The sequence below is a fragment of the Ziziphus jujuba genome, chromosome 10 (assembly GCF_031755915.1).
Source record: "Ziziphus jujuba cultivar Dongzao chromosome 10, ASM3175591v1".
NCBI lineage: Eukaryota > Viridiplantae > Streptophyta > Magnoliopsida > Rosales > Rhamnaceae > Ziziphus > Ziziphus jujuba.
Window position 1 is genome coordinate 11,264,151 of NC_083388.1, and position 23,111 is coordinate 11,287,261.

Sequence of the window (23,111 nt, forward strand, 5' to 3'; positions counted from 1 at the left end):
CTGCCGACATAAAACAAATCTAAATTGCAATTTTTTTTTTTTTTTTTTTCACCCAACGAACAGGACTACTAGAGTGTGCCCTCACCAAAAAGATCTGGGCAACCAAATACATAGTATAAATACGTTTACAAAGAAAAAAGGAAATTGAACCCCATTATTCATAAGTGGTGTACCATAATAACCTATCAACAAGTTTGAAGAAAAATTAAAAAAAAAAAAAATATAAAAAAAGAAATAGGAATTTCACCAGAAAAGAGAGTCTGATAGGGTAAAGAAGTTTGGATTGGTGCAAAGGCCTCACTCTCAGTTCTCTGGAACCACTGTAAACCCCCAATACACAGCAAACGAAATTACTCTAAAAAAAAAAAAAAAAAAAGAAAAGAATAAAATAAATAAAATAAACCTCTTCTTTTACCTTTTGGCCCTCATATTCTAAACCTCATATTTTAACAAACAGGAGGGTAAAAAGGAAAAAACAATTCAAAAATTTCGAAAACCACTAAAACGACGCAGTTTTAAATAATTAAAAAAAAAACAAAAATCTAAAATAGGCGGTGTCGTTTTTGAAGGGAAAAAAATTAATATAAAAAAAAAAAAGGGGCGAGCGACGAGGGAGGGACGAACGACGGCGAAGATAAAGAGGAACAACAGTCCTTTTGTATGTGTTAAATATATTGTTACCGAAAGCTTAAACCCTGCAAGGGTGTGTGCTGTTTTTGTTTGTCAGTTTTGAGAGCACTGTGCTTTTCTCCGCCGTTTGGCAATGGCGGCGGTGGCGAACAGAGACCAAACTCAAAGCATTGTATTCACCAAGCAGCTCTTCATCGAAGATGTGGGGCCGCGGCGATTGTGAGAGACTCTTTTATCTTGCTAAAATATGTTTTTTTTTTTTTTTTTTAAAAAAAAAAGTTTTGATTTTGTTTTTGTCTATCACTGTTTTAATTCAATTTTATTTATTTTTTTTGGGGGGTTTGGTTATATAGAAAAAGCATGCAGTTTACCACTCTTTCTGGGTCGGAAATCAGCAAATTGGCCGAAGTTCAAGTGTGGAAAGGCCAATATTATGATTCCAATCGGAAACCAATAGAAAACGGCTTATTGGATCCCCGGATGGTACTCTCACAATCTGTTCATTTTCAACTTTTTTTTTTTAATATATTTTTCTTTGTATTTGCTTTGATAGTTGGGTTTGCTTACAGTTCTTATCCTATACTGGGGCTATTCTAAGTTGGGCATCTTTTTGTTTCATTTTACTTAACTGTATTTTTCTAAAAAATCTTTACTTTGTACCAATCACTGCATTCATTCTCCACTTAATTGTTTCCAGGGTCCTCCAAATAAGAACTCCAAATGTGCAACATGCCATGGCAGTTATGCTGAGTGTCCAGGTCACTACGGATACTTGAAGCTGGCTCTTCCTGTTTATAATGTTGGTTATATAAGCAGTATAGTTGATATTTTGAAGTGTATTTGTAAGGTAAGGAATACATTCATAATATCTATTTATGCAACCTTCTGGATATCTATTTAGGCTCTTCCAGTTCTTTGCAGTTTTTATGGATGTATTTGATTAATTGGATATTTTGTTTCCATGATGTCTTGAAAGTTGTAAATTTTTAGTAAGTTATTTTTATCTTCTGAGCATCAGTTGTGGTATCTGTAGTTGCTACAGGAGACCTTATCATTTAAACCATGTTATGGTGTATGAATCAACTTTACCTGAGCAGTGCTCTGACTAGGTTAAGCTTAGATCTCTTTTATCGATTTTTGTTTATTACTATTCTCTGCTTACACATGTTTGAATGTATAGCAATAGTTTCAGGCTTATATCGGTCCATCTGAAGTTAATTTTGTGGACTTTGAATTTGTTAGTTCCTGTTCTTCAAAGTCTTCAGCTTTCCTACTTTTCTTGGCCTCATTCCCTTATGTTTATGTCCTGGCTATCCTCTATAAAATATTAAGAGAATGTTGCAGAGTGGGATTGGCTACAGATTTGTGGCTGAGTTTGCCCTCTCTAACCTCTTTTTCCCTGGGTTGTGATGGAATATATGATACTAGCTTGCCTGTTGACTTTTTATTGGAAGTTAATTGTTTTGGTGTTTTTCTATTGTCTAAATTATGATATCTATCATTTTGTAGTGATATATTATTTAACTATAAATGAGAAACCCATCCTGCTAAAATACTGTTACTGACATAAATAAAAAGAGTCAAGATTGTACTCATTCTTTGTAGCCACCTAGGGTTCGGTTAATATTCCAGTAAAATAGTTGCGGTTAAATGGAAAAATCATAAATAGGGAACTCTACAAGCAACTTCTGGGATGCTTTTGTTTGGATGACCTTGTACAAGTATGCAATGAGTAATGCACTCAACTTTCTCCATAAGAAACTAGGCAGATTAGCCCTTCCCAGGTTTTGGACAATTACCTTTTACCCAAGTTTTTACATTACATGTGTGTCAATAGAGCTTGATATGGCTTTTAAAGCATGTTGTTCTGTAGAAAGCCACCTTAATTGCTATGAGTGATGTAGGAAAAAAGTGAGTTAAAACAAGTAATCTTTGAAAACCAGCAATATAAGTGGGGAAAATTTTGGGGTTTAGGCCTTGCTAAATAGTTTTTGAACTAAATTAAAGTTTTTGACTATGTTCTAATCAGTTCTCATTCGTCGCAGACTTCATATCTTCTTTTTGAATAAGACATGCCCAACAAGAACAACAACAAAAAAAGAAAAAAAAAAGAAATTCTTCCATGTTCTCTAAGCAAAAACTCCTTGTCTAGATGTAAAAAATAAAAAAACAGCTTAACGAAGTCTAAAAGCTTGTGGAAGCTACTTAATGTTAACTCTAAGAAAATAACATTGTTTAGTTCCTATAGTTCCTTGCTTTTAACTGTAAAAAATATCTGATCATGAGGTTGTTTTAGTTGGCTGCTATTTTGCTTGTATTCATGTGTCAGTTTGGGCTGTGAATATGCGTGAAGTGTTGATTTATTTGCTTTCTAAATCTTTTCCATGTATATGGAGTGGCCAATAGCCTACCTTTGTCAGTGTCCACTGTTGAACATGGTTATGGTGAAATAAATGGAGTCTAAATACCATAGGTTGCTTGATAATAAGATTTGGATTCATAACTTAAGATGGATGTATATGGTGGGTTGTAAAGGCTCTATATATCATTATTGTTGTCATAGTCTAGGAACTTCTTGAGTAATGACTCAAATAGATATAACCGTTCTGATAGTAGACTCCTTATCCTTCTATGTGTAGTAACATGAAGCCTTGTTTTTAGGGATCTTGACTTATTAAAGACCTATAGTTGATAAAATTGATTCTTGAATTGAATGTGCTGTATTTAGTCATAGTTAAGCTCATCTCCTTTTGGCTGTAACTTTCGTATGATAAGAGATACAAAGGTTAAGGTCTACTGCAATGACCCTTACAATTTAAACTGGGCTTTCTGTTTATTTGAAGTTTAGGTTGTGATTGTAGTCTTGATTTCCTTTTGCTTGTTATGCTGATATAATACTTTACAGAACTGTTCTCGTATACTTTTGGAGGATGAACGACGTCAAAAGCTTTTGAAGAAGATGAGAAGTCCTAAGATGGATGCTTTGAAGAAGACTAGACTGATGAAGGATATAGTCAAGGACTTGTCAAATAAAGCAATAAAGTGCTATAGATGTGGATATGTTAATGGTACCACTTCTGCTTTTTTACTTGACACTTTTATCATGATTAGAAAAAATATAAATTTAATGGTTTGCTTACTTTTTGCTATTTATTGTTTCTAATTGAGAATCACATATTAATAAATTGTAAGTGTTGCATTTGGATGCTTGATTCTAAACTTATTAACTAATTTGTGAAGTATTTTGATGATCCCTACCTGTGTGCTATAGAGTGGCTGAAAGATCTCTTGCAATGTAGGGTCTATGGTTGATCTATTAAATATATACATATATATATATATATATATATATATATAAAAGTTATGAGTTTTAGAGGGTATGCAGTTGGTGTTTGATTTCGTAGGGCCTGATCAAACCAATTGGTTTTGGTACTAATAACTTGGCCAAGGTGATGTGGAAGTCTATTGTTTTCTCTTTGCTGTGTGTAATTTGTATAGAAAGGAACAATAGAACCATTGAAGACAAAATTGATGAGCAGTGACGATTTTTTTGAGAAAGCTAAATACTTAGAAGCTTTTTGGGCTTCTACTGATAAAGCTTTCAAAGATTTCCATTTTTCTTTGATCGTTCTTAATTGGAAAGATGTCATGAGTGGTTGATGTGTTTATAAGTCGTTGTTAGTCTCTTAATGTTACTTTTTTGGCGTTTTATTTTTTCTTTTTGTTTTCTGAGGATTTTATTATCCTCTCTTTTACCTTTTGCATTGATTTCCTACAGTGAAAGGTTGTTTATTATCAAAAAATTTTCTATGGCCTGAACCTGGATAAGGTCTGAGGATTTAATGCTTGCATGTCTTTGGGGTTTTTGGCTTTTATATGATTCTATTAGTAGTGATTATCTTAATTGTGTAATTGTTACAGGCAAAGTGAAGAAAAGTACAGCCAGTCAGGGTGTTAAAATTTTTCATGATCGTTCCAGACTTTTTGATGGTTTAGAAGACTACAAATCAGCAATTTCTCACATAAAAGATTCCAAAATATCTTTAGATATGTCTAATCACGTTATTAACCCTGCTATGGTTCATTTTCTGTTTAAAAGGATGCTTGATGAGGTATATTCTCTTAAATTATTTGAACATCTTAAATTTTTTTGTTTGGGAAGTTGTTAATTGCATACTTTCTTTTAATTGAAGAATAAAAAATGGGATGTGTAGGTTTCTCCTTGCATCAATTTACTTATTTCTAAAAGTGGATATGCATATAATTCAAATTATTGCAGGACTGTGAGCTGCTTTATCTTTCTGATAGACCAGAGAAACTCATGATGGTGAATATTGCTGTGCCGCCTATACCAATCCGCCCTTCTGTTATTGCAGATGGAGATCGGAGGTCATTTCAGCATTCATTTTTCTAAAATGTCAAAGCTTTTTTATTTTTTTTATTTTTTTTAATTAGATGTCTGAATTCTTCTGTGAATTTCATTTATGGTGATAAGCTTGTATGGAATGCTCATGGGTCTCCACATATTCTGTTGCAGCAATGAAAATGACATTACCGAGCGGTTGAAGCGAGTTGTTCAAGTGAATGCTAGTCTTCAACAGGAGTTATTAGAAGCAAATTGTGCAGCACGTCTGGTACAACAAATCTGTTTGAATTATCAGTTTATCTGCATTTAAGAACTTGTCAATGTAGAATTAAGGTTTGCCTAGTGTTCTTGGGGATTTCAGCTACTAATGTTTATATGTTGTTCTATCACTGCCCTCATTTATTGCCTTCGTACTTGTTGAAAAATATTGTATGGTTGATATGTACTCCTGGTATGAGTTTCATGACTGACATTTTAATTGATACAGCCTTTACTATAGCATGTGTGGAAATGATGTACATTTGATTAGCCTGATGTCATGCTTGATGTTAGTTTCTCATGCACCTCTTCATGTAATTGGAATTTTGAAAAAAAAAATTTGGTGGATCAATCTACATTTCTGGTTTTCTATTTTTATTTTTCTTACAAAATCTTTTTTGTTAGCTATCTGTCATGAATTTTTTAGTTATTCTTATTGTTTGTGAAAAAGTGTCTGGTTTCTATTTTATTTTGGGCCAAACATCACCCTTGTATGGTTTGCCAATCAAAAAATCTTTATATCTTAAACTAGTATTAGATAACTTTAAAATGCCAAGATTAGTAGTCCAAACTACTTAGCTACCTTGGCAATTTTTTACCACTACTTTGAAAACTTGATGATGTGGGACATTTTTTTAATTTTATTTTTTATTTTATATTAATAGAATCCTTTTCCAAGATATACTTATTTATTCGTTTCATTTCGATGAGCACCTTAAGATAGTATTAAGACAGAACTTCTTTTGAAGTTTTCAACCTAGCCTGGAGTGGAACGAGGAGTTAGCATTTATCCATTGATTAATGTCATGATTAGGATTGTGATGAAGTGCGATACATTTGAACAAATTTAATCGACAGACATATCTCCTTAAATGGATATTTTATATCTTATAATATTCCATTCTAATATTTTAAAGATCACTGCTGGCTGCATCAAGAAATACTTTGTGCGTTGGAAAAGTCTCTTAAATAGGCTACTACTACTACCACCACCACCACCACCACTACTAATAATAATAACAACAATAATAACTAGAAGAATTTGAAGTGCAGTATCTGTCAATGATTCAGCATATACTTCATTTTATTACTATTAACAGAGGGTTCTAAACTACTTTACTGAGGTCTCGCTTTGATATACTATTTGAAGTAGTGAAAAAGATTTGCATTTTCGATCATTTCTCGATATGCTGTTTCTGTAACTTTTTGGTTGAACTTTGTTTGTGTGCTAACTTGATGTTCATAAGTAGGCAAACTTCCTAACATTTCAATCTTTTAATGATGTTTGTGTATGTTAAAAATTTGATTTACTGTGTGAATGGCTGTTCTTGCACGTCTTTAGTATTACATTACTTCCTATTTGGTGCATTTTTACAAAGGCATATGGAATGATAGATATATTTAGTGGTGCTAGTGTGAATGTGTTATGCTTACGGTGCTTTTGTGATTCAGTCGGGATGGGATGATCTTCAAGTTGAGGTTGCCCAATACATAAATAGTGATGTTCGTGGTGGTCCTTTTGCCATGCAAGTTGCAAAGCCGATGGGTGGTTTTGTCCAGCGTCTCAAAGGGAAGCAAGGGCGATTTCGTGGGAACTTATCAGGGAAGCGTGTTGAATATACTGGCAGAACTGTCATCTCACCTGACCCTAATCTGAAAATCACTGAGGTTAGACATTATAATAAAGCCTGGCATTTTGAAGCTGTCTTTTTTTTTGGTTTCCTGCTTTTGAATTGTTTCTATTAAAATTTATACAGGTTGCAATCCCAATACATATGGCTAGAATCTTGACTTATCCAGAACGAGTTTCCTATCACAATATTGAGAAGTTGAGGCAGTGTGTCAGCAATGGCCCTGATAAGTATCCTGGTGCAAGGATGCTAAGACGTGCGGATGGTTCTCAATGGCAAGGGCTCAACTATTATCATTATTGTCTTAAATTTGTATGTTTTATGAATTTCCTTATTTGTCTAATGTTGTCGGACCTATAATTTTGTGTTTTAGGAATTTAAATGTTGCAAGAAAGCGCCGGGCAGATGAATTAAAATATGGTGATATTGTTGATCGTCATTTAGAAGATGGGGACATCGTTCTCTTTAACAGACAACCAAGCTTGCATCGGATGTCTATCATGTGTCATAGGGTGATTACATTTTTGAATTTATTTTATTTGTCCCAATCTTTGTTATTATCTGATCTCTGTTTTTGCTTATCTTAAAATGTTTTATTCATATAATATAATCAAACGTTAAATTATTGTTTTCCTAAAAAGCATTAGCTAATTGGAAACTACTCTACTTTAATTATTATGATTCACAATCACACATTAATTATGTTAAATTTGATAACCAAAAGGATGTCGACAACATTTATCAAGTTGATCATGACACAACAAGCTAATACTCTCCCCTCTCTTTCATGTAAGCTCGCTCAACAAGTTGACCTAAATGTGGATTTACAATTTCAAACTCTAAATACTATTGCAAATAAGGTTACGAGATACAGACACTATATCATTTAAATTATTATGCTTTGGTGTCATGTTAAGTTAATGTTTGTTCTAAAAGATCACATTTAAAAGGTGGGGTAATAATGTTTTTAGTTGAAACCTACATTGCAAAAATACTAGTAGTAAAGTTCCGTCATTCTGTTCATGCAGGCAAGGGTTATGCCTTGGAGAACTTTACGCTTTAATGAATCTGTGTGCAACCCATATAATGCTGATTTTGACGGTGATGAAATGAATATGCATGTTCCACAAACAGAGGAGGCTCGAACAGAGGCAATTCTACTGATGGGGGTAAATGGACTATCTCGCTTTTTCTAGATTTATGTGGATGTCTACCTGTTATGTTTTCAGATCTGAGTTCCATGAGCATTAATTGTTTATCATTCATTAATCATGCATTTCTTCTTCAGTCCATATGCTATTACCTATACAATGGTTAAATAAAACTTTATACGTGGAAAATATATGATCTTTTAAGGTGATAGGTAAGAATTACAGCCTTTATATTGATCATTGAGAAAGGTTTTAGATAAGGTTGACCATGATAAATATAAGAGTTATGAAAACTATGTGACTGGAAACTTCAATTTACATTGATGTTTTCTATACCATCTGTCATTAATTAGACAATTTCTCTCTCTCTCTCTCTCTCTCTCTCTCTCTCTCTCTTTTCTTTTAACAAACCTGCTGTATAATTTATTACCACCAACTGGATAATATATAGTTTAGTATCTTTCTTGCTTGAAGTACCAACAACATAATTGACCTATGTGTTCAACTAATAATTCAATTGAACATCTAGAGTGACATGTGCAATTAAAAACTTGGGCCTCTATCTTAATAATGGGAAGTTACATGAAAAGCAGAGGTCAATGTTGTCGTCTTTGATTTTTCCAGGGTGATCTTCATTTCTTTGGTGACACCTAGTTGTGATAGTCAAGTCTAGGCTAATTAATAGATATTGAATGCGGTAATTGTGGTTGCTTATGTAATTTCTTGTAGAAAGTCACTTGGATCATCATTTTTATTTTTCCATACATGTTCGTAGTGGTCTCAATAATATCAATTCAAGTAACTAAACCACTTAGATAGATTCTAATACATTAGTTAGTGCTTTTTGAGGAACCATGAGGACCATTAGCAGTCATGTCTTAATTTTATAAGTTATACTTGTACTTCTCTTTAGCTCTTTATGATCTTTTTTCTTTATATAGAGCAATGGCCTTGTACTAACTTTAGATTGTTGGTACTGAAATGATAATTTTGTATTTTAAAATATAAACAGCATTGATGCTTAATTACATTAAATTAGCATTTGATGATTAGTTCTATTTGTCCGAATAGAAACTAATAGTCTTATTGACTTTTATTGCATATTGTTCTTGTATAAGAGTTGTCATGTGTTTGCAGGTGCAAAACAATTTATGCACGCCAAAAAATGGAGAGATTTTGGTTGCTTCTACTCAAGATTTTTTAACATCTTCTTTTCTCATCACAAGGAAGGACACATTTTATGATCGTGCAGCTTTTTCTCTCATGTGTTCATACATGGGGGATGGTATGGATCATATTGATTTGCCAACGCCTGCTGTAATTAAGGTGAGATATCAAGCTTGATCTTTCAATATTGTTGTAACTTGTAATGCAATTAAACTCATATGCTAGGATGTGTTTCATTCCATCTCTATATAAAAGTTAAATTTCGGTGATCTGGGACAGTTCCATGCTTGTTATTTTTATAACATACAATGTACTTTTGCATGCGACAGATCGGATTTTTATGAATAATTATCCAATACTAACATGAAATATTCTTCAAAAAGCAAACATATAATAACTTCTTGGCAGTAACATAGAGCTTGAAATTTCAACTCACTTGAAAGACACTATGCTTTCTTTAACTTGTATTTGAATCCATTTAATATGGACCTAGCTGGCATTTCACAAACACTATAAACAAGTAGCACTCTTACAAAGGACTTATTCCAGTAGTAATTATACGGAATGCTGTTTTTTTGTATAAAAACTTATATAAGCAGTACTGATTTGTTAATTCTTTAAAAAGCTTGATAATGCTTACCGTGCAAGTGTTAAGACTTATTTTAATGTAGCCAACTAAGCATTCATTCATAATGTGAAACGGTCTTTTCACTTAGCAAAAGTGCTCTGGTTGTGTTAAGAGTTCTATCGAATGTTTTTTTAATCTAAATCTAATAAAATTCCTGGTTCTGAGTTTGACTATTAATAACATTCATATATTGCCCATAGCCACCTATAATTTTATTATTATAGTTGGGATTTATTGACTATATTCTTGATTATTTGGTTTTGCATACATCGTGCATTTTCGCATTTCTCCATGTTGCTAAACTTAATCTTCATTTTTTCCTGCTAAAGCTCACCTAAGTTTGCAGTATATAAAGCTGTAAAAGATTGTAAATCTTGTATTTAGTTTGCAATTACTTTGGTGCTACTTAATGATTATTGTTTGGATGAGTCATCTTGCATTTAAAGCATGAATCATCTTCCATGAGACTTTTTTGCAGCCTGTAGAGCTCTGGACAGGGAAGCAATTATTTAGCATTCTAGTGCGCCCAGATGCAAATGTGAGAGTCTTTTTGAATCTGACTGTTAGGGAGAAAAACTACACCAAGCTCCTAGTAAATGGAAGGGAAATTGAAGCATTATGCCCTAATGACGGGTTTGTTTATTTCCGTAACAGTGAGCTGATATCTGGGCAGCTTGGGAAGGCAACTTTAGGTCTGTTTTTTATTACCCTTTTTCCTTTCTGGCAAAGGCTCTGAATTTTAAGAGAATTGCTCATAACTTTTATGCTAATCTATTGTGTTTTTTAAACAAAAATTTTGGATGGAAATTTCTAATGCTTGAAAGAGCATGACAGCTATTTTTATGTTTATCAACTGGTTTTTTATTTTTATTTTTATTTATTTATTTATTTATTTTTATTTTTTATTTTTATTTCCAGCCTACTTGGCATTCGATGTTTACATCTCTTATATTTGCCACATGCTCTAGGAAATGGCAATAAGGATGGACTTTACTTTGTACTTCTCAGAGACTACAAAACTCATGCTGCTGCTGCTTGCATGAATCGCCTGGCTAAATTAAGGTATTCTGTATATCACATTCTTTAACCTCTATTTGTTGTCATCTGGATGTTGTGCGTTTTCTTTGAACTTGTTCGAATAAATATTGTGATTTAATTTAAATCCCTAATGGCAAGAGCAATAAAAATAAAGCAGAAAACAAGAAGACACAAAATTTAAAGTGGTTCACCCTAAATGCAAGAGCTATGTCCACTTTGCTGCTGCAGGTTTTCACTGTAATCAGAAGAAAGGGTACAAGGTAGTTTCACTCCTTCACAACAGATTGAACACTCACAAACAGTCTCACAGTCCTCTGCATAAAAAGTAGCACCTAGTATTCTTTATATAGCAAGAATACTGGGACACCACTTACAAAATGGAAAAGCCCCTTAAAGTATAGTTTAGTTCAACAAAAGTTGAGAGGATTAACATAAGTAGTAATTATGCTACAAACTACTCAATGATAAAAATTTCGTTCATTTGTTTACTGTATATTTGAACCTTCACACTTCCTGCTTGTCAGCAACCTTGCTGCTATTATTCAAATTTGGAAGGTTCCTTACCTCACAGCATTTCTAATGTTGTTGCAGTATATCTAACCATTAGTATCATCTAATTTTTGTTTCTAATCTACAGATAAACTTAATATCAGAACCATTTGAGATCACAAATCAAGGAAAAAATGTAAAGAAATAAAGTTAAGAGGAAATGCACTATTAAGCAGTTTTGAAACACAACCTCAGTGTTCAAAATATAATATGTATATTTACATTTTGTTGAGCGTCTTGCTAATCCACCTTTTGTTGACCTTTTGTCACTTGAATAGGGTGCATTTCATTGATCATGCTTTTCTATTATAATGGTAGACTTGATGTTTAATCTCTTGTTTGTAAATATAAAATGTCTCCTATGACAATGTTTGCTTGTCTTCTTATAAGTAGGTGGATACCATCATCATTTTCTCATGTGCATAACATGAAGCTTGGTCATATAATGTCATTTAGTGTTCTATACTGCTGGTAAATTTAATGACTTTGTGCTAGTATGTCATTTTCTGGCTGGATTGGATGCAGTGCACGGTGGATTGGTAATCATGGATTCTCAATTGGAATTGATGATGTCCAGCCAAGTAAAAGATTGCATGATCAGAAGCAAGAGCTAATTTTGGAAGGTTATGGTAAATGTGATGAGAAAATAAATTTATATAATGAAGGAAGTCTACCACCTGAACCTGGATGTAATGCTGCTCAGACACTAGAGGCTAAAATATCGCAAATATTAAATGGTATCAGGGATGCAACTGGGAAGGTAAGATTTTGTTCTTGTCGAGCGAATCACTGCTTTCATCAGTATATTTCGTGAGAGGCTTGGATGTTAATAGAGGACAACCAGTTATCTATTCATTTTGTGAGTCTAATGGCTTGCAAGGTTGAGTAGAGACTATTAATGTTGATGAATGATTGTATTAGCAATTAATAGAGTATAAGAAACCGAGATAGTAGTATGAAAAATGGGAGGGGAGAGTTTTATTCACATTTTGGGCATTCAATTAACAGTTTGTAGATGTGAGGAATCTTCCAATGTCTGGTTTTCAGATTAAAAAAATAAATAAAAGAAAAGAAAAACCAAATCAGCAATGCAATCAGAAATTGCAGCTTAAGTTTTCCTAGTGTTGTTTGGTTATAAATATTGCCCATGGATTCAGGCATTGATATATTGGCTAACGTGTTGATATATTGCTAACGTTAGAGAAGGTATAACCTTCAGCCTACCCTTCTCTATTGGTGCAAACTGTGATTGTGTCTTGGCTGATATCTTACAATTTCCAATTTTAGTTTGAGGAAGTACATGATAGAAGCTGCTCAAATTTTTTTTGGTTTACTTCTAATTTTTGTAAATTTCTAGTAATGAGTTTCTATATTTATTGAGTTCTTATAGGAATTAGTGAATTAAGTCTAAATTGTACTTAATTAGGTATTAGTCTTAATCACTTTCCTTTTAAATGTGTATCTTATACCATAAATTTATAAATTGTTCATAGACTGGATTAGAAACAAAATATTTCAATAACTTAAGCTTTTGGAGAGAATGGTAATTCAATATGGAATTCTTGAATTCTTCACTAATTTATGTTGTCATGGGGGCTTCTTAGAAGAAGCATTTTGATGTTTTGCGATGGAAATTTCTAATTTTTTTTTCTTTTTTTTTTTTTTTTTTTGGTCTTTATTATAGTTGTGCATGCAAGAATTACATTGGAGAAATAGTCCCTTGATCATGTCCCAGTGTGGTTCCAAAGGATCTCCTATCAATATCAGCCAAATGATTGCCTGTGTTGGTCAGCAATCAGTTGGTGGTCGTCGTGCACCTGATGGATTCATAGATCGAAGCCTTCCTCACTTTCATAGAAATCAAAAAACCCCTGGAGTAAGATTTTAAGCTCTTTGTTATTTTCGTCATGTGTGAGAGATGTCTGCCAAGGTTTTGTTGCCTGGGAATTTTCTTTTGAGTTTATATGAACTACCCGTTGATGAACGGCAGCGTTCTATCTCTTTTTACCAACAAAATCATAATAATCATAAGCATTATGCATTCTACCCTAAATTACCAAATAATAGAATTATATTTTGAGTTGAATCGTGCTTTTATATTGCAGTGAATTGCATTGCATTTTCCATCACTTGAGATGACTAGTGTTGTTAAATATGTCATGAGTACAAATTAATTTTTGCTTTTGAGTGTATTAGATATCCTATCTACTGAAATTTTTTTATAGCAGAGTATGCTCTCATACTTGGAAATGAAATTAAAAAGGAAAGTTAAGTAAAAGACTGTAGGGAGGATTTATCTTATTAAGCTTATTTTTTCCATGTCACAATCATAGGCTGTTCAATTTAATTCTCTTGTCAAATAAAATAAGCTAAAATAATTGGGACATGTAGTTGGGAACAGTTGCTTTAAGATGAAAATTTCCTAGATGCAAATGTGTGTTATTGTGATTGTCATTAACATATTGTTGATGCAGGCTAAAGGCTTTGTTGCTAATTCTTTCTACAGTGGCTTGTCAGCTACTGAGTTTTTCTTCCATACAATGGGAGGGCGAGAAGGTCTAGTGGATACAGCGGTATGGTTACTTGTTCTTACTCAATCTTTTGTGTTTATTCGTGTGGCACTGATATGTCAACTCTTTTGAGTCCTGTGGAGGTGTCATGTGCACTAAAAAGTATGAAATAGTTGGGCCTTTCCTTGGCTTAACTTTTGTATTATAGTCAATGAAGTAGTACCTTAACTTGGTTATTTATTAATACTCTATATTTATCTCATAATAGGTTCTTGTTACTCATATGAGTATATTTTATTTATGATGCCTCTTTATTTTGTAAAATATATTGAACAGTGGAATATATTGCCTTGATTAAAAATTTAAGGTATTGGGATGAGGAGCAAAATGTGATACACAAAGTGTTAAAATTCCTAAACTGTGTATTCTTTATTGGGAAATTGATGGTGAACTATTTTAGGGTGGATAAACTAAAATTTCCTTGAATTCATTTTATGTTATTTAGTTGTTTACACAATCAACCTAAAACTTAAACTGTTAGGCATCAGACCTACTCAATGTATATGGAGCCAATGTGGCATGGATCAACATGTGCTCTCTTGGGTAGGTCTTCTGATTAAGTAGACACCAAAAACGGTGTTAAACATGCGGAACAAAAATAACTAGAAATGGGAATCTCAAGATTCAAATATAAGAACAAATAGAACCCCGCCTTGATAATATGTTTTTACATTCTTCTGAAAATTTAAATATTTATGGTTTCAAATGTTCAGTTGTGCATACGATGCCAATACATATTCTAATAGAAGAATTACTATTTTAAAATAAAGTTGTGAAACTTTTACCAAGCAAAGCTATTCTTTTTTTATTTTATTTTGTGTTTTTTTATTTTATTATGGCACTTGCTCACAAGAACAATCTTACTATTTATTTGTATATATTAAGGAATGAAAAAGGTTTTACTTGTCACCGAGAGTGGCTGTCTTAAAGAGAGATAAGCTGCTTTAAACTTGAGAAATTCTTTCTGATGAAAAAGTTAAACAAGGCAAATTAGTTAACAAGTTATCCTTATGAATAAATTTTATTGGCGTGTGGTTCTATGTTCTTTTCCTGAAAGGATGGGATTTTGGCCTCAATCATTTTCTCCGATATCTTGTGATTATTGCAGGTAAAAACAGCTGATACTGGGTACATGTCTCGTAGACTGATGAAAGCTATGGAAGACTTATGTGTCCATTATGACGATGCAGTGCGGAATGCAAGTGGATGCATTGTTCAATTCCGCTATGGAGATGATAATATGGATCCTGCAAATATGGAAGGGAAAAATGGAGCTCCTTTAAATTTTGAACGGTTATTTTTGAAAGCAAAGGTTTGAAACTCGGTCTTCGTTAAAATTTGCAATTAAAAAAAAGATTTCTTTTGATATGTAGTTGATGATACTTCTTTCAGGCCACATGTCCTGCTGGAGAAAATGAAAAACTATCTCCCGAAAAAGTGTCTGAAATAGTGGAGAGCAGGATTTCACAACAAGATATGACTCCTGAGTGGGGTTGCTCTTTAGCCTTTAAAACTTCTCTGAAGTGTTTCCTGGATGAATACGTTATGGCACTAAAAAGAACACAGGAAAGATTTGGATTGATTGAAAGTCTTGCTGCGATGGAAAACTTTGAAACTGTAGAAAAGATTGTCCTTCATATATCTGGAGTGACTGCTAGACAATTAGAGGTACAAATTATTGTTTTCTAAACGTTTTACTAACAGAGTTTAAAATTTCTTTTTCAGATTTTCCTTTAAAAGTAAAAAGATAGAATACTTATTATTTTTATTTTAATGCTTGAATTATTAAAGTGATACTGTACGTTTGTATTCTACTGCAAAGAAAGCATAGCTTGCACACAGTCAATGACCTAGGGCAGGCTTATGAAACCCTATTATGAACTTTGGAGTAAGTTAAAATAAAGATTCGTATCTTGCCTTTACTTTAAGTATTAGCGTTGTGAAGACCTTTCTATTCCAGTGGTTTATGTAGCATTTTGGCTATGTAAAGATCACTAATTTTCATGCCCTCCATACCTATGTAAAAAATTTAATAAACATGTAATAAATGATAGTTGGGCTATTTGAAGGGAGGAATAAGGAAAAACATTTTATTACAACCATTGAACCTGAGAGTCAAAAACTAATGGCTGAGCTAGAATACCTGTAGCAGTATATTGGAGTTTTTGATTTAAAAAAAAAAAAAACTTTTTATTGATAGGAAATCAATACAAAGGGTAAAGGGGAGGATGAGAAGTCCTCAAAAACTAAATTACAGCAGAAGAACAAAACAGTAGTACACATCAGCAAGTCATGATGTCTTTCCAATTAGCTGCTTTTGAGTTTTATTATAATTGATAAAACACTACATGACAAGGGTGGAACATTTGATGAGAAAATAATGTTGAGAATGCTAGAAGAAATTCTCTGAGCACTGATTGATTATACCTGTACCTTGCATGTTTTGTTATTCCAAGCATAATGCAGTGAGACCTGTAGTGTTCTCATTGCTCTTCATATGGTTTCCTTTGTCATGTGTCATGTTGTGCTATCTAGTAGGTAGACTGTAGATTGTGTACACTAAGATCTGTGTTGTTTTTTTCGTATTTTGTATTTTGTTTTGTTTTGTTTTGTTTCCCCCCCCCCCCCCCCCCCCCCCCCCCCCCTCTCTAAGGAGTTTGTTGACATTTGGAAAAATGGTTATGTATAATTTACCGTTCTTTACAAATTATGTAGGTTTTCCTAGATACGTGTATCTCCCGTTATCATATGAAAAAAATTGAACCTGGAACTGCTATTGGAGCAATTGGAGGCCATAGTATTGGAGAGCCAGGGACGCAGATGACATTAAAAACTTTTCACTTTGCTGGAGTTGCAAGCATGAGTATCCTTGTTTTTAATTCGGATAATAGACGAATTTAGTTTCCGATTTCCAATACTTTGAGATTTTATTTTATTTCGTTTTCTAATGGAAGTGATTATGCTGCTAACTGCATGGTTTTCCAATTTGATCTTTAACTCGTTCTTAGACATTACACAGGGAGTTCCTCGTATTAAAGAAATAATAAATGCAGCAAAAAAGATCAGTACTCCTGTCATCACTGCAACTCTCGAGTGCGACGATAATGTTAATGTTGCACGGGTGGTAAGAGGTCGAATTGAGAAAACAAGGCTATGTGATGTAAGTACCAATTTATTAAAGAAAATTTTGATTTATGTTTTTTAAATAATTGTATAACCGTGTCCTATCATTAAACAAGCCATTGTGATATATATATATATATATATATATGTATATATGTGAATATGATGTTCTCATTTGTGCATAGTGATACACTTTTCCTACAAAATGTTTTGTGTACAAATGTGATAACTTAGCATGGTAAATCTTTTGTTCTATGTAGTTGGATCTTCTAGCGGCTACTTTGTTGAAAAAATTGAATTAGTGGTTTGATTTACATAAAAAATCAGTATAGGTTGAATTCCCACCTTCTTCATTCTCAAACTCAAACTTTGATTGTGTTCGGTCGTTTATAAGTTTTATGGTTTTATTTTCCCTTATAAGTTTTGATTAAGTCTTATATTATTTTACTTATAAAGTCTTAAAGCCATTGGGCTACAAGGCATACCTATGTTAGATGTTGGAAAACATCATCTAGTTGCCATTGGTTTGGGTTTCAGGTTCAATTGTTACAAATAAGTGATCCATGGGATTGTGGTTGTCATGGTGAAGGGAGGAATCTTTTTCAGATAGTGTTCTTTTGCTCACAGAGCTAGAGAGAGGAAAACATATCATGGGAGGGACTGAGTAAGGGAAGAGAAAGCTATGGAGGGAAGACAACTTCGAAAATTAAGAGCGATGTTTTAAAAGTCCTAGGCATACGTGAGGCGTTTTGCCCAAGTGAGGCAAAGCATAAACCTCGAGGCGGTACAATGCGCAAGCCTCAATTTTTGATTAAAAAAATATAAAATATAAAATTACTAATAAAATCCCATAATATTCATAATTAAAAAAGTTAATTATGAAGGATATAAAAAGTCACATCTGCAGCTGATCCACTCTTCCCTTCATCTCTTCGCCCTTTTCTCTGTGTTTTTTTTTTTTTTTTTTCTCTCTCTCTCTTTTGTCTTTTCATCTTCTCTTTTATTTTTAGTTTGTTTAAAACCTAAAAGTCATGTGTGGGTCAACTTGACCCGTCTAATACCTACCAAAATTTATTTAAAACACATGAAAAACTGTGGCTTATGCCTCAATAGTCTTGAGGCTTAAGCCTCAAGGCGTACTGCCTCACATCCCAGCGGTGAAAGCCTCAATTGGAAGGGTCAAGGCTATAGCCTCAACTCATGAAACCAGTGCCTCGCCTTGAGGTGCGCCTCGAGGCGTATGCCTCTGGCAATTTTTAACACATTGATTAAGAGTCAAGGAAGGGTGTTTTTGAAAAAAATAATGGGAAAACTGAAAAGCCACTCAGATCTTTTGCTTTTTCAGTTGATCGAACGAATTTAAAATTGGTTCTTTAGGGAAAAAAGAAAAAAATACATATCTTAATTACTTATATTAAGACCTAATAAGTTTTTTTTTTGGTTGAAAAACGAACAGGCTCTCGCTCTCACGGTCTTTCTTTCTGGTTGCTGGGACTTAACAAATTTATACATATTTTAAAAAATAAATTTGATATTGCTCAACATTTTTCTTTGTGATTAACAATGTAGGGTTTTGTCTTCACCCAAAGTCCATTTTTGATTTGAAAAATCCTTCCTGTGCAGGTTGCTAAGACTTTAAAGACTGTAATGACTAACCGATCAGCAGCAATAGTTATCACACTGGACATGGACATGATTCAGGACGCACAGTTGTCTATAGATGCTAATGTTGTACAAGAATCAATCCTAAAAACACCAAAAATCAAACTGAAGCAAGAGGTGAGAATTTTTTAATCAATGATTGTAACCCTTGGAGTTTGCAATTACATATCTCAAATTCATCTATATTGCAGCATATTAAAGTTTTGGAGGTTAAGAAACTAGAAATTCTTCCCCAAGAGGTAGATAGAAGTAAAATCCATTTTAACCTCAACTATCTCAAAAGTATTCTCCCAACAGTTATAGTAAAGGTGAGTTTTCTAGAAATGAAAATTATTTGTTTATCGAAGACAATGCAGCAATTACTTCTAGAAGGCTTGTATCAGAAGCCCATTCAGTGCTTTTTTTGGATGACAGGGTATAAAAACTATTGAGCGGGTCATTATTAAGAAAGAAGAAGATAAAAAAACACAGATGAGTAAATGCAAGTTACTCGTAGAAGGGTGAGTATTTGAGAACTCTGCTAAACATTATGCGGTTTAAGCTATTTGACATGTGCCTTTGGTTTCTTCATTAAATTAGTATCAATATGATCCATCTGTGTGCCTCACGTTTGTTTGGATTTTTATGCAATAGGTGACTGATATATGATTTCTTAGTCGTGCCTCACTTTTGTTTGGATTCTTATGCAATAGGTGACTGATATATGATTTCTTAGTCAACCTGTGTGATTCCAATAAATCCAAAAATGATGCAGTGCGGGGAAAACTATTGCTTCTTCCATCACTTTTGTCAGATTTATTTCTTGCTTCATAAAAATTTCATGAGTCATCTTGTTGTGCATAAAGTCTGCGTATATTTGCTTTGTTGAAATGATTGTTCGAAACATGGAACACCGGTGATGTTTTACACAATTCCATGTCAGGGAGCAATAAGTTTGAGTGTCTTGGCATGTTTTTTTGACATATAATTGCAACAGTGTCATTGCAGGGCTTGCTATGTGTTGGCTTCATCCTACTGGTGTAACACTTGTAATTAGTTTTATAACTCCTCTGAAATGAGTTTAATATCTGTTATGTATCTTTCAGAACGGGTCTTCTAGATGTTATGGGCACAGAAGGAGTAGATGGCCGTAATACCACAAGTAATCATATCATTGAAGTATATCAGACACTTGGGATTGAAGCAGCGAGGAAATGTATCATTAATGAGATAGAAGAAACTATGAAAAGTCATGGAATGAGCATAGATAATCGGCATATGATGCTTCTGGCAGATGTAATGACATTTAGGGTGAGGTTTTTTATTTATTTACTCTTCTTTTTTTTATTTTATTTTTATTTTTATTTTTTAAATACCTCTTCCCCTTACCCCACCTGAAGATAAAAAAGTTAGTGGTTTTCATGACAGGGAGAGGTCCTTGGAATCAACAGATTTGGCATTCAAAATATGGACAAAAGCATATTGATGTTAGCTTCATTTGAGAAGACGGCAGATCATTTATTCAATGCTTCTGTAAATGGAAGAGTTGACAATATTGAAGGAGTTTCTGAATCCATAATCATGGGTATGCCAGTGCAGATAGGCACCGGATTGTTCAAAGTTAAACAAAGGTAAGAATATGTTTTGGTAGAAAACTTGGGATGCTGCTTATTTTCTTCAAATATGTTGCACATGCGTGCCTAGTTAGAGCTAGTTGGTAGCCCTTTTTTCACATCCAATTGATGCATGAGCGATTTAATGAGAAATTAAGAAAAAATCTACATGGTTATAAGGTTGTATGGGATGCTACTCTTCATATAATATGAATGCTTTGGTGTCCTTGGTCAGAATAGAATTCATAAAGCCACTTGAAATCTTCAGCTGGTTATGACCAGAATATGGGCTAAATTTTATTTGAAGATATTAAATCTGACTCTTTGGTCAAGTTAGTCCTTGATTTCTTCAACCCTGCTTTGAAGCGTCTTGTCCAATTGCCAGGTTAATCTTTTAGCAGTTTCAAGTGACTAAATTGTTGAAATTAGGCATTGCATGTCTTGTATATCATAAACAATGAATCAAACGCTTTTTCTGTCTGACTTTGAAAAACTTTTTCTATTTTTTCTTTTGGTTTTTGAAGCATATTTAAAATAAAATGAGCTGTGTGTGTTTTACCAGAACAATATTTTTGAGTGCTTTTCCATTGATGCAATAGGGGAAATGGCATTAAGTTCTTATCAAAATAACATTCTATTTGTTGAGAATTCTTAGTTTTTGTACAGTGTATTAAGTTAAGGTTGGTCTAAGCATTTTTGTGTCAAACTATATGCATTCATGACCTGAATGTTATTGAGAAGATCCATACGAGAAATGAAGGCTTAGTGGTACCTAATATTTGCAGCCTGTGAAGTTTACTGAAGTTCATTTGAAAGGCATACTATAAGTGGAACACGATTGACAAAACAGTCTGTTACTTGTTGGTGGAATCATTGGAAATTTTTTTTACATGGGGAACCAAAACATCCCAAACCTTTGTAAAGAGTTTTATGGCAAGCAATAGATCATTCAGAACCATCTTGACAACATTCCAAATGTTAATTAAGATGAGCACTCAAATCATGATCCTTTAATCTAATATTGATAAGTATATTTTTTCAGTTAGTATGTAAGATAACCTTCTTTTTTTAAGAGATAAATATGCAAGGTAAATATTAAAGTTACCATTATGTTAGGGGCAACTTGCATTAAATGCTTTATGACTAAAGACATTAGTTGACCAAAGTATTATAAAGGTGAACAAGTTTACCAAGTCTAGATATGTTAATTGCTCCAAATTCTAAGTTTAGAGGTGTTAGTGGGATCAGTGGGACTATCTGCAAACATTAAACTGGCCTTTTTTTTGTGATTAATTTTATTTTCAAGTGAAACAATGTTGAAATTGATAGAACAGAATTGAAAATGAAATTTCAAATTAAGGACTTGTCATCATTCATGTGCATTATGTAACACCTACCATTGGTAGCACCAAGTCTAGGACAAATTTTGTTTCACTGCTTGTATCTCAATACATATGTAGTTCAACTCTGTAAATGCCTTTGTCAATTCAAATGCAGTTTGCATATGTTTTGCTTTTCACTTTCGTTAAGTCTTATTGCTGAGAAAGCTTGTCTCCTTCCCTTGTGTGACTTGAAAGTGTGGTATGGGGAAAGGTTGATTCACACTTCTTGATGATAAATAATGTAATGGTGATTGTTGCCATCGGATGGGAAGTTTACACAGCAGTTAAAGGGGCTCATTCTAATTTTCTCCTCCTTTTCCTAGTAAGCATTGCTAGGTCTGCATTTTTATGTTAGTGGTGGTTAGTAAATATGATGAAAATAATCTTATTGGAGAAAGAAAAAGCATGCTCAGTTTTCTGTATTAACTGCGTATGTTGATATGCTCTTGTACTCTATAAATATGGCACATGCTGCATAGCTAAGGATGGATGAGAATTAGATTTAGTAATCTTAGGAAATTTTGTTTCTTTTTCACTGTACTGCTAGTGCAATATCTGCTCTATTTGTTTCTAAGTAATGATTTTCAGTTCATACTGATTTCGTTTGAGAACACTTCAGAAGCTTTACTAATTACAGAATCTTCCTTTGTGCAGAGTTGATGTGCCTTCAGATCTTTGTTATGGTCCGGATCCGATTTTACGGAGTTGAAGTCATTCCTTTACAGATGAAATTTTGATGCATTACTAACTTGCAGCTATATAATCTAATGGAAATTTTGTTCATTCTCTTGTAGTTTCCTGGTCAGTATGTATATATAAACTTATGAAAAAGTTGCTTTTTTGAGGCAGCGGTTAGTTGCATGAATCGTCTACGATAATACAGTTCGTTTTTGGATGCACGATTTTTTGTAAGGGAGTTCATAATTTTAGCTGATCCAACGAAATCAACCCAACCAAACCATTCCAACCCTATATAACAAAATTTTGAATTTGTACAGTATAATCCGATTGAATTGGATTTAAAAATCCAATTAAATTGGTTTGGTTATATGTTGTTACTTTTCAAAGTATCTGATCCAATAATGCATATATTTTTTTGGTTAATAAAAAATTATGTATTAGCATTTATTATAATTGGATTCTACATTTGTTTGTAGAATAATTTTATTTAATTAAATTTATTCTAAATCTTCTGAAATATGTTTAGAAAATTAAATTTATGTCGAATATTTATATGTATTCTAATTTTAATTGGTTAGTAATGGATGAAAACCAGTCCAATGGAAACCTATTAAATTAAACAATTACACCTGAGTAAAATATACAAATTGAATAAACAGTCTGCCTAATGGATATACTGTTGT

The 23,111-nt window shown here is 33.1% G+C and overlaps 1 protein-coding gene across 2 annotated transcripts; it reads left to right on the forward strand.

Moving 5' to 3' along the window:
* Nucleotides 1–587: 587 nt before the first annotated feature.
* Nucleotides 588–22,744, forward strand: LOC107411173 (DNA-directed RNA polymerase III subunit 1). 2 transcript variants are annotated; one of them, XM_016018715.4, is made up of 27 exons: nucleotides 590–849; nucleotides 984–1,113; nucleotides 1,328–1,477; nucleotides 3,536–3,698; nucleotides 4,552–4,742; nucleotides 4,910–5,019; nucleotides 5,168–5,264; nucleotides 6,707–6,922; nucleotides 7,012–7,160; nucleotides 7,259–7,397; nucleotides 7,914–8,054; nucleotides 9,174–9,362; nucleotides 10,310–10,523; nucleotides 10,800–10,893; nucleotides 11,944–12,178; nucleotides 13,103–13,294; nucleotides 13,893–13,991; nucleotides 15,097–15,300; nucleotides 15,381–15,656; nucleotides 16,704–16,851; nucleotides 16,997–17,148; nucleotides 18,735–18,890; nucleotides 18,965–19,081; nucleotides 19,188–19,273; nucleotides 19,859–20,063; nucleotides 20,181–20,383; nucleotides 22,402–22,744. In XM_016018715.4, exons 1-27 carry the CDS (start codon nucleotides 764–766, stop codon nucleotides 22,454–22,456), a joined length of 4,197 nt encoding a protein of 1,398 aa, XP_015874201.3. In that variant the 5' UTR covers nucleotides 590–763; the 3' UTR covers nucleotides 22,457–22,744. The 2 variants fall into 2 exon arrangements, with proteins under 2 accessions (XP_024926501.3, XP_015874201.3); XM_025070733.3 differs by lacking the exons at nucleotides 18,735–18,890; nucleotides 18,965–19,081; nucleotides 19,188–19,273; ... (1 more) ...; nucleotides 20,181–20,383; nucleotides 22,402–22,744 and adding an exon at nucleotides 17,649–17,871 and having other exon boundaries at nucleotides 588–849.
* Nucleotides 22,745–23,111: the final 367 nt, after the last annotated feature.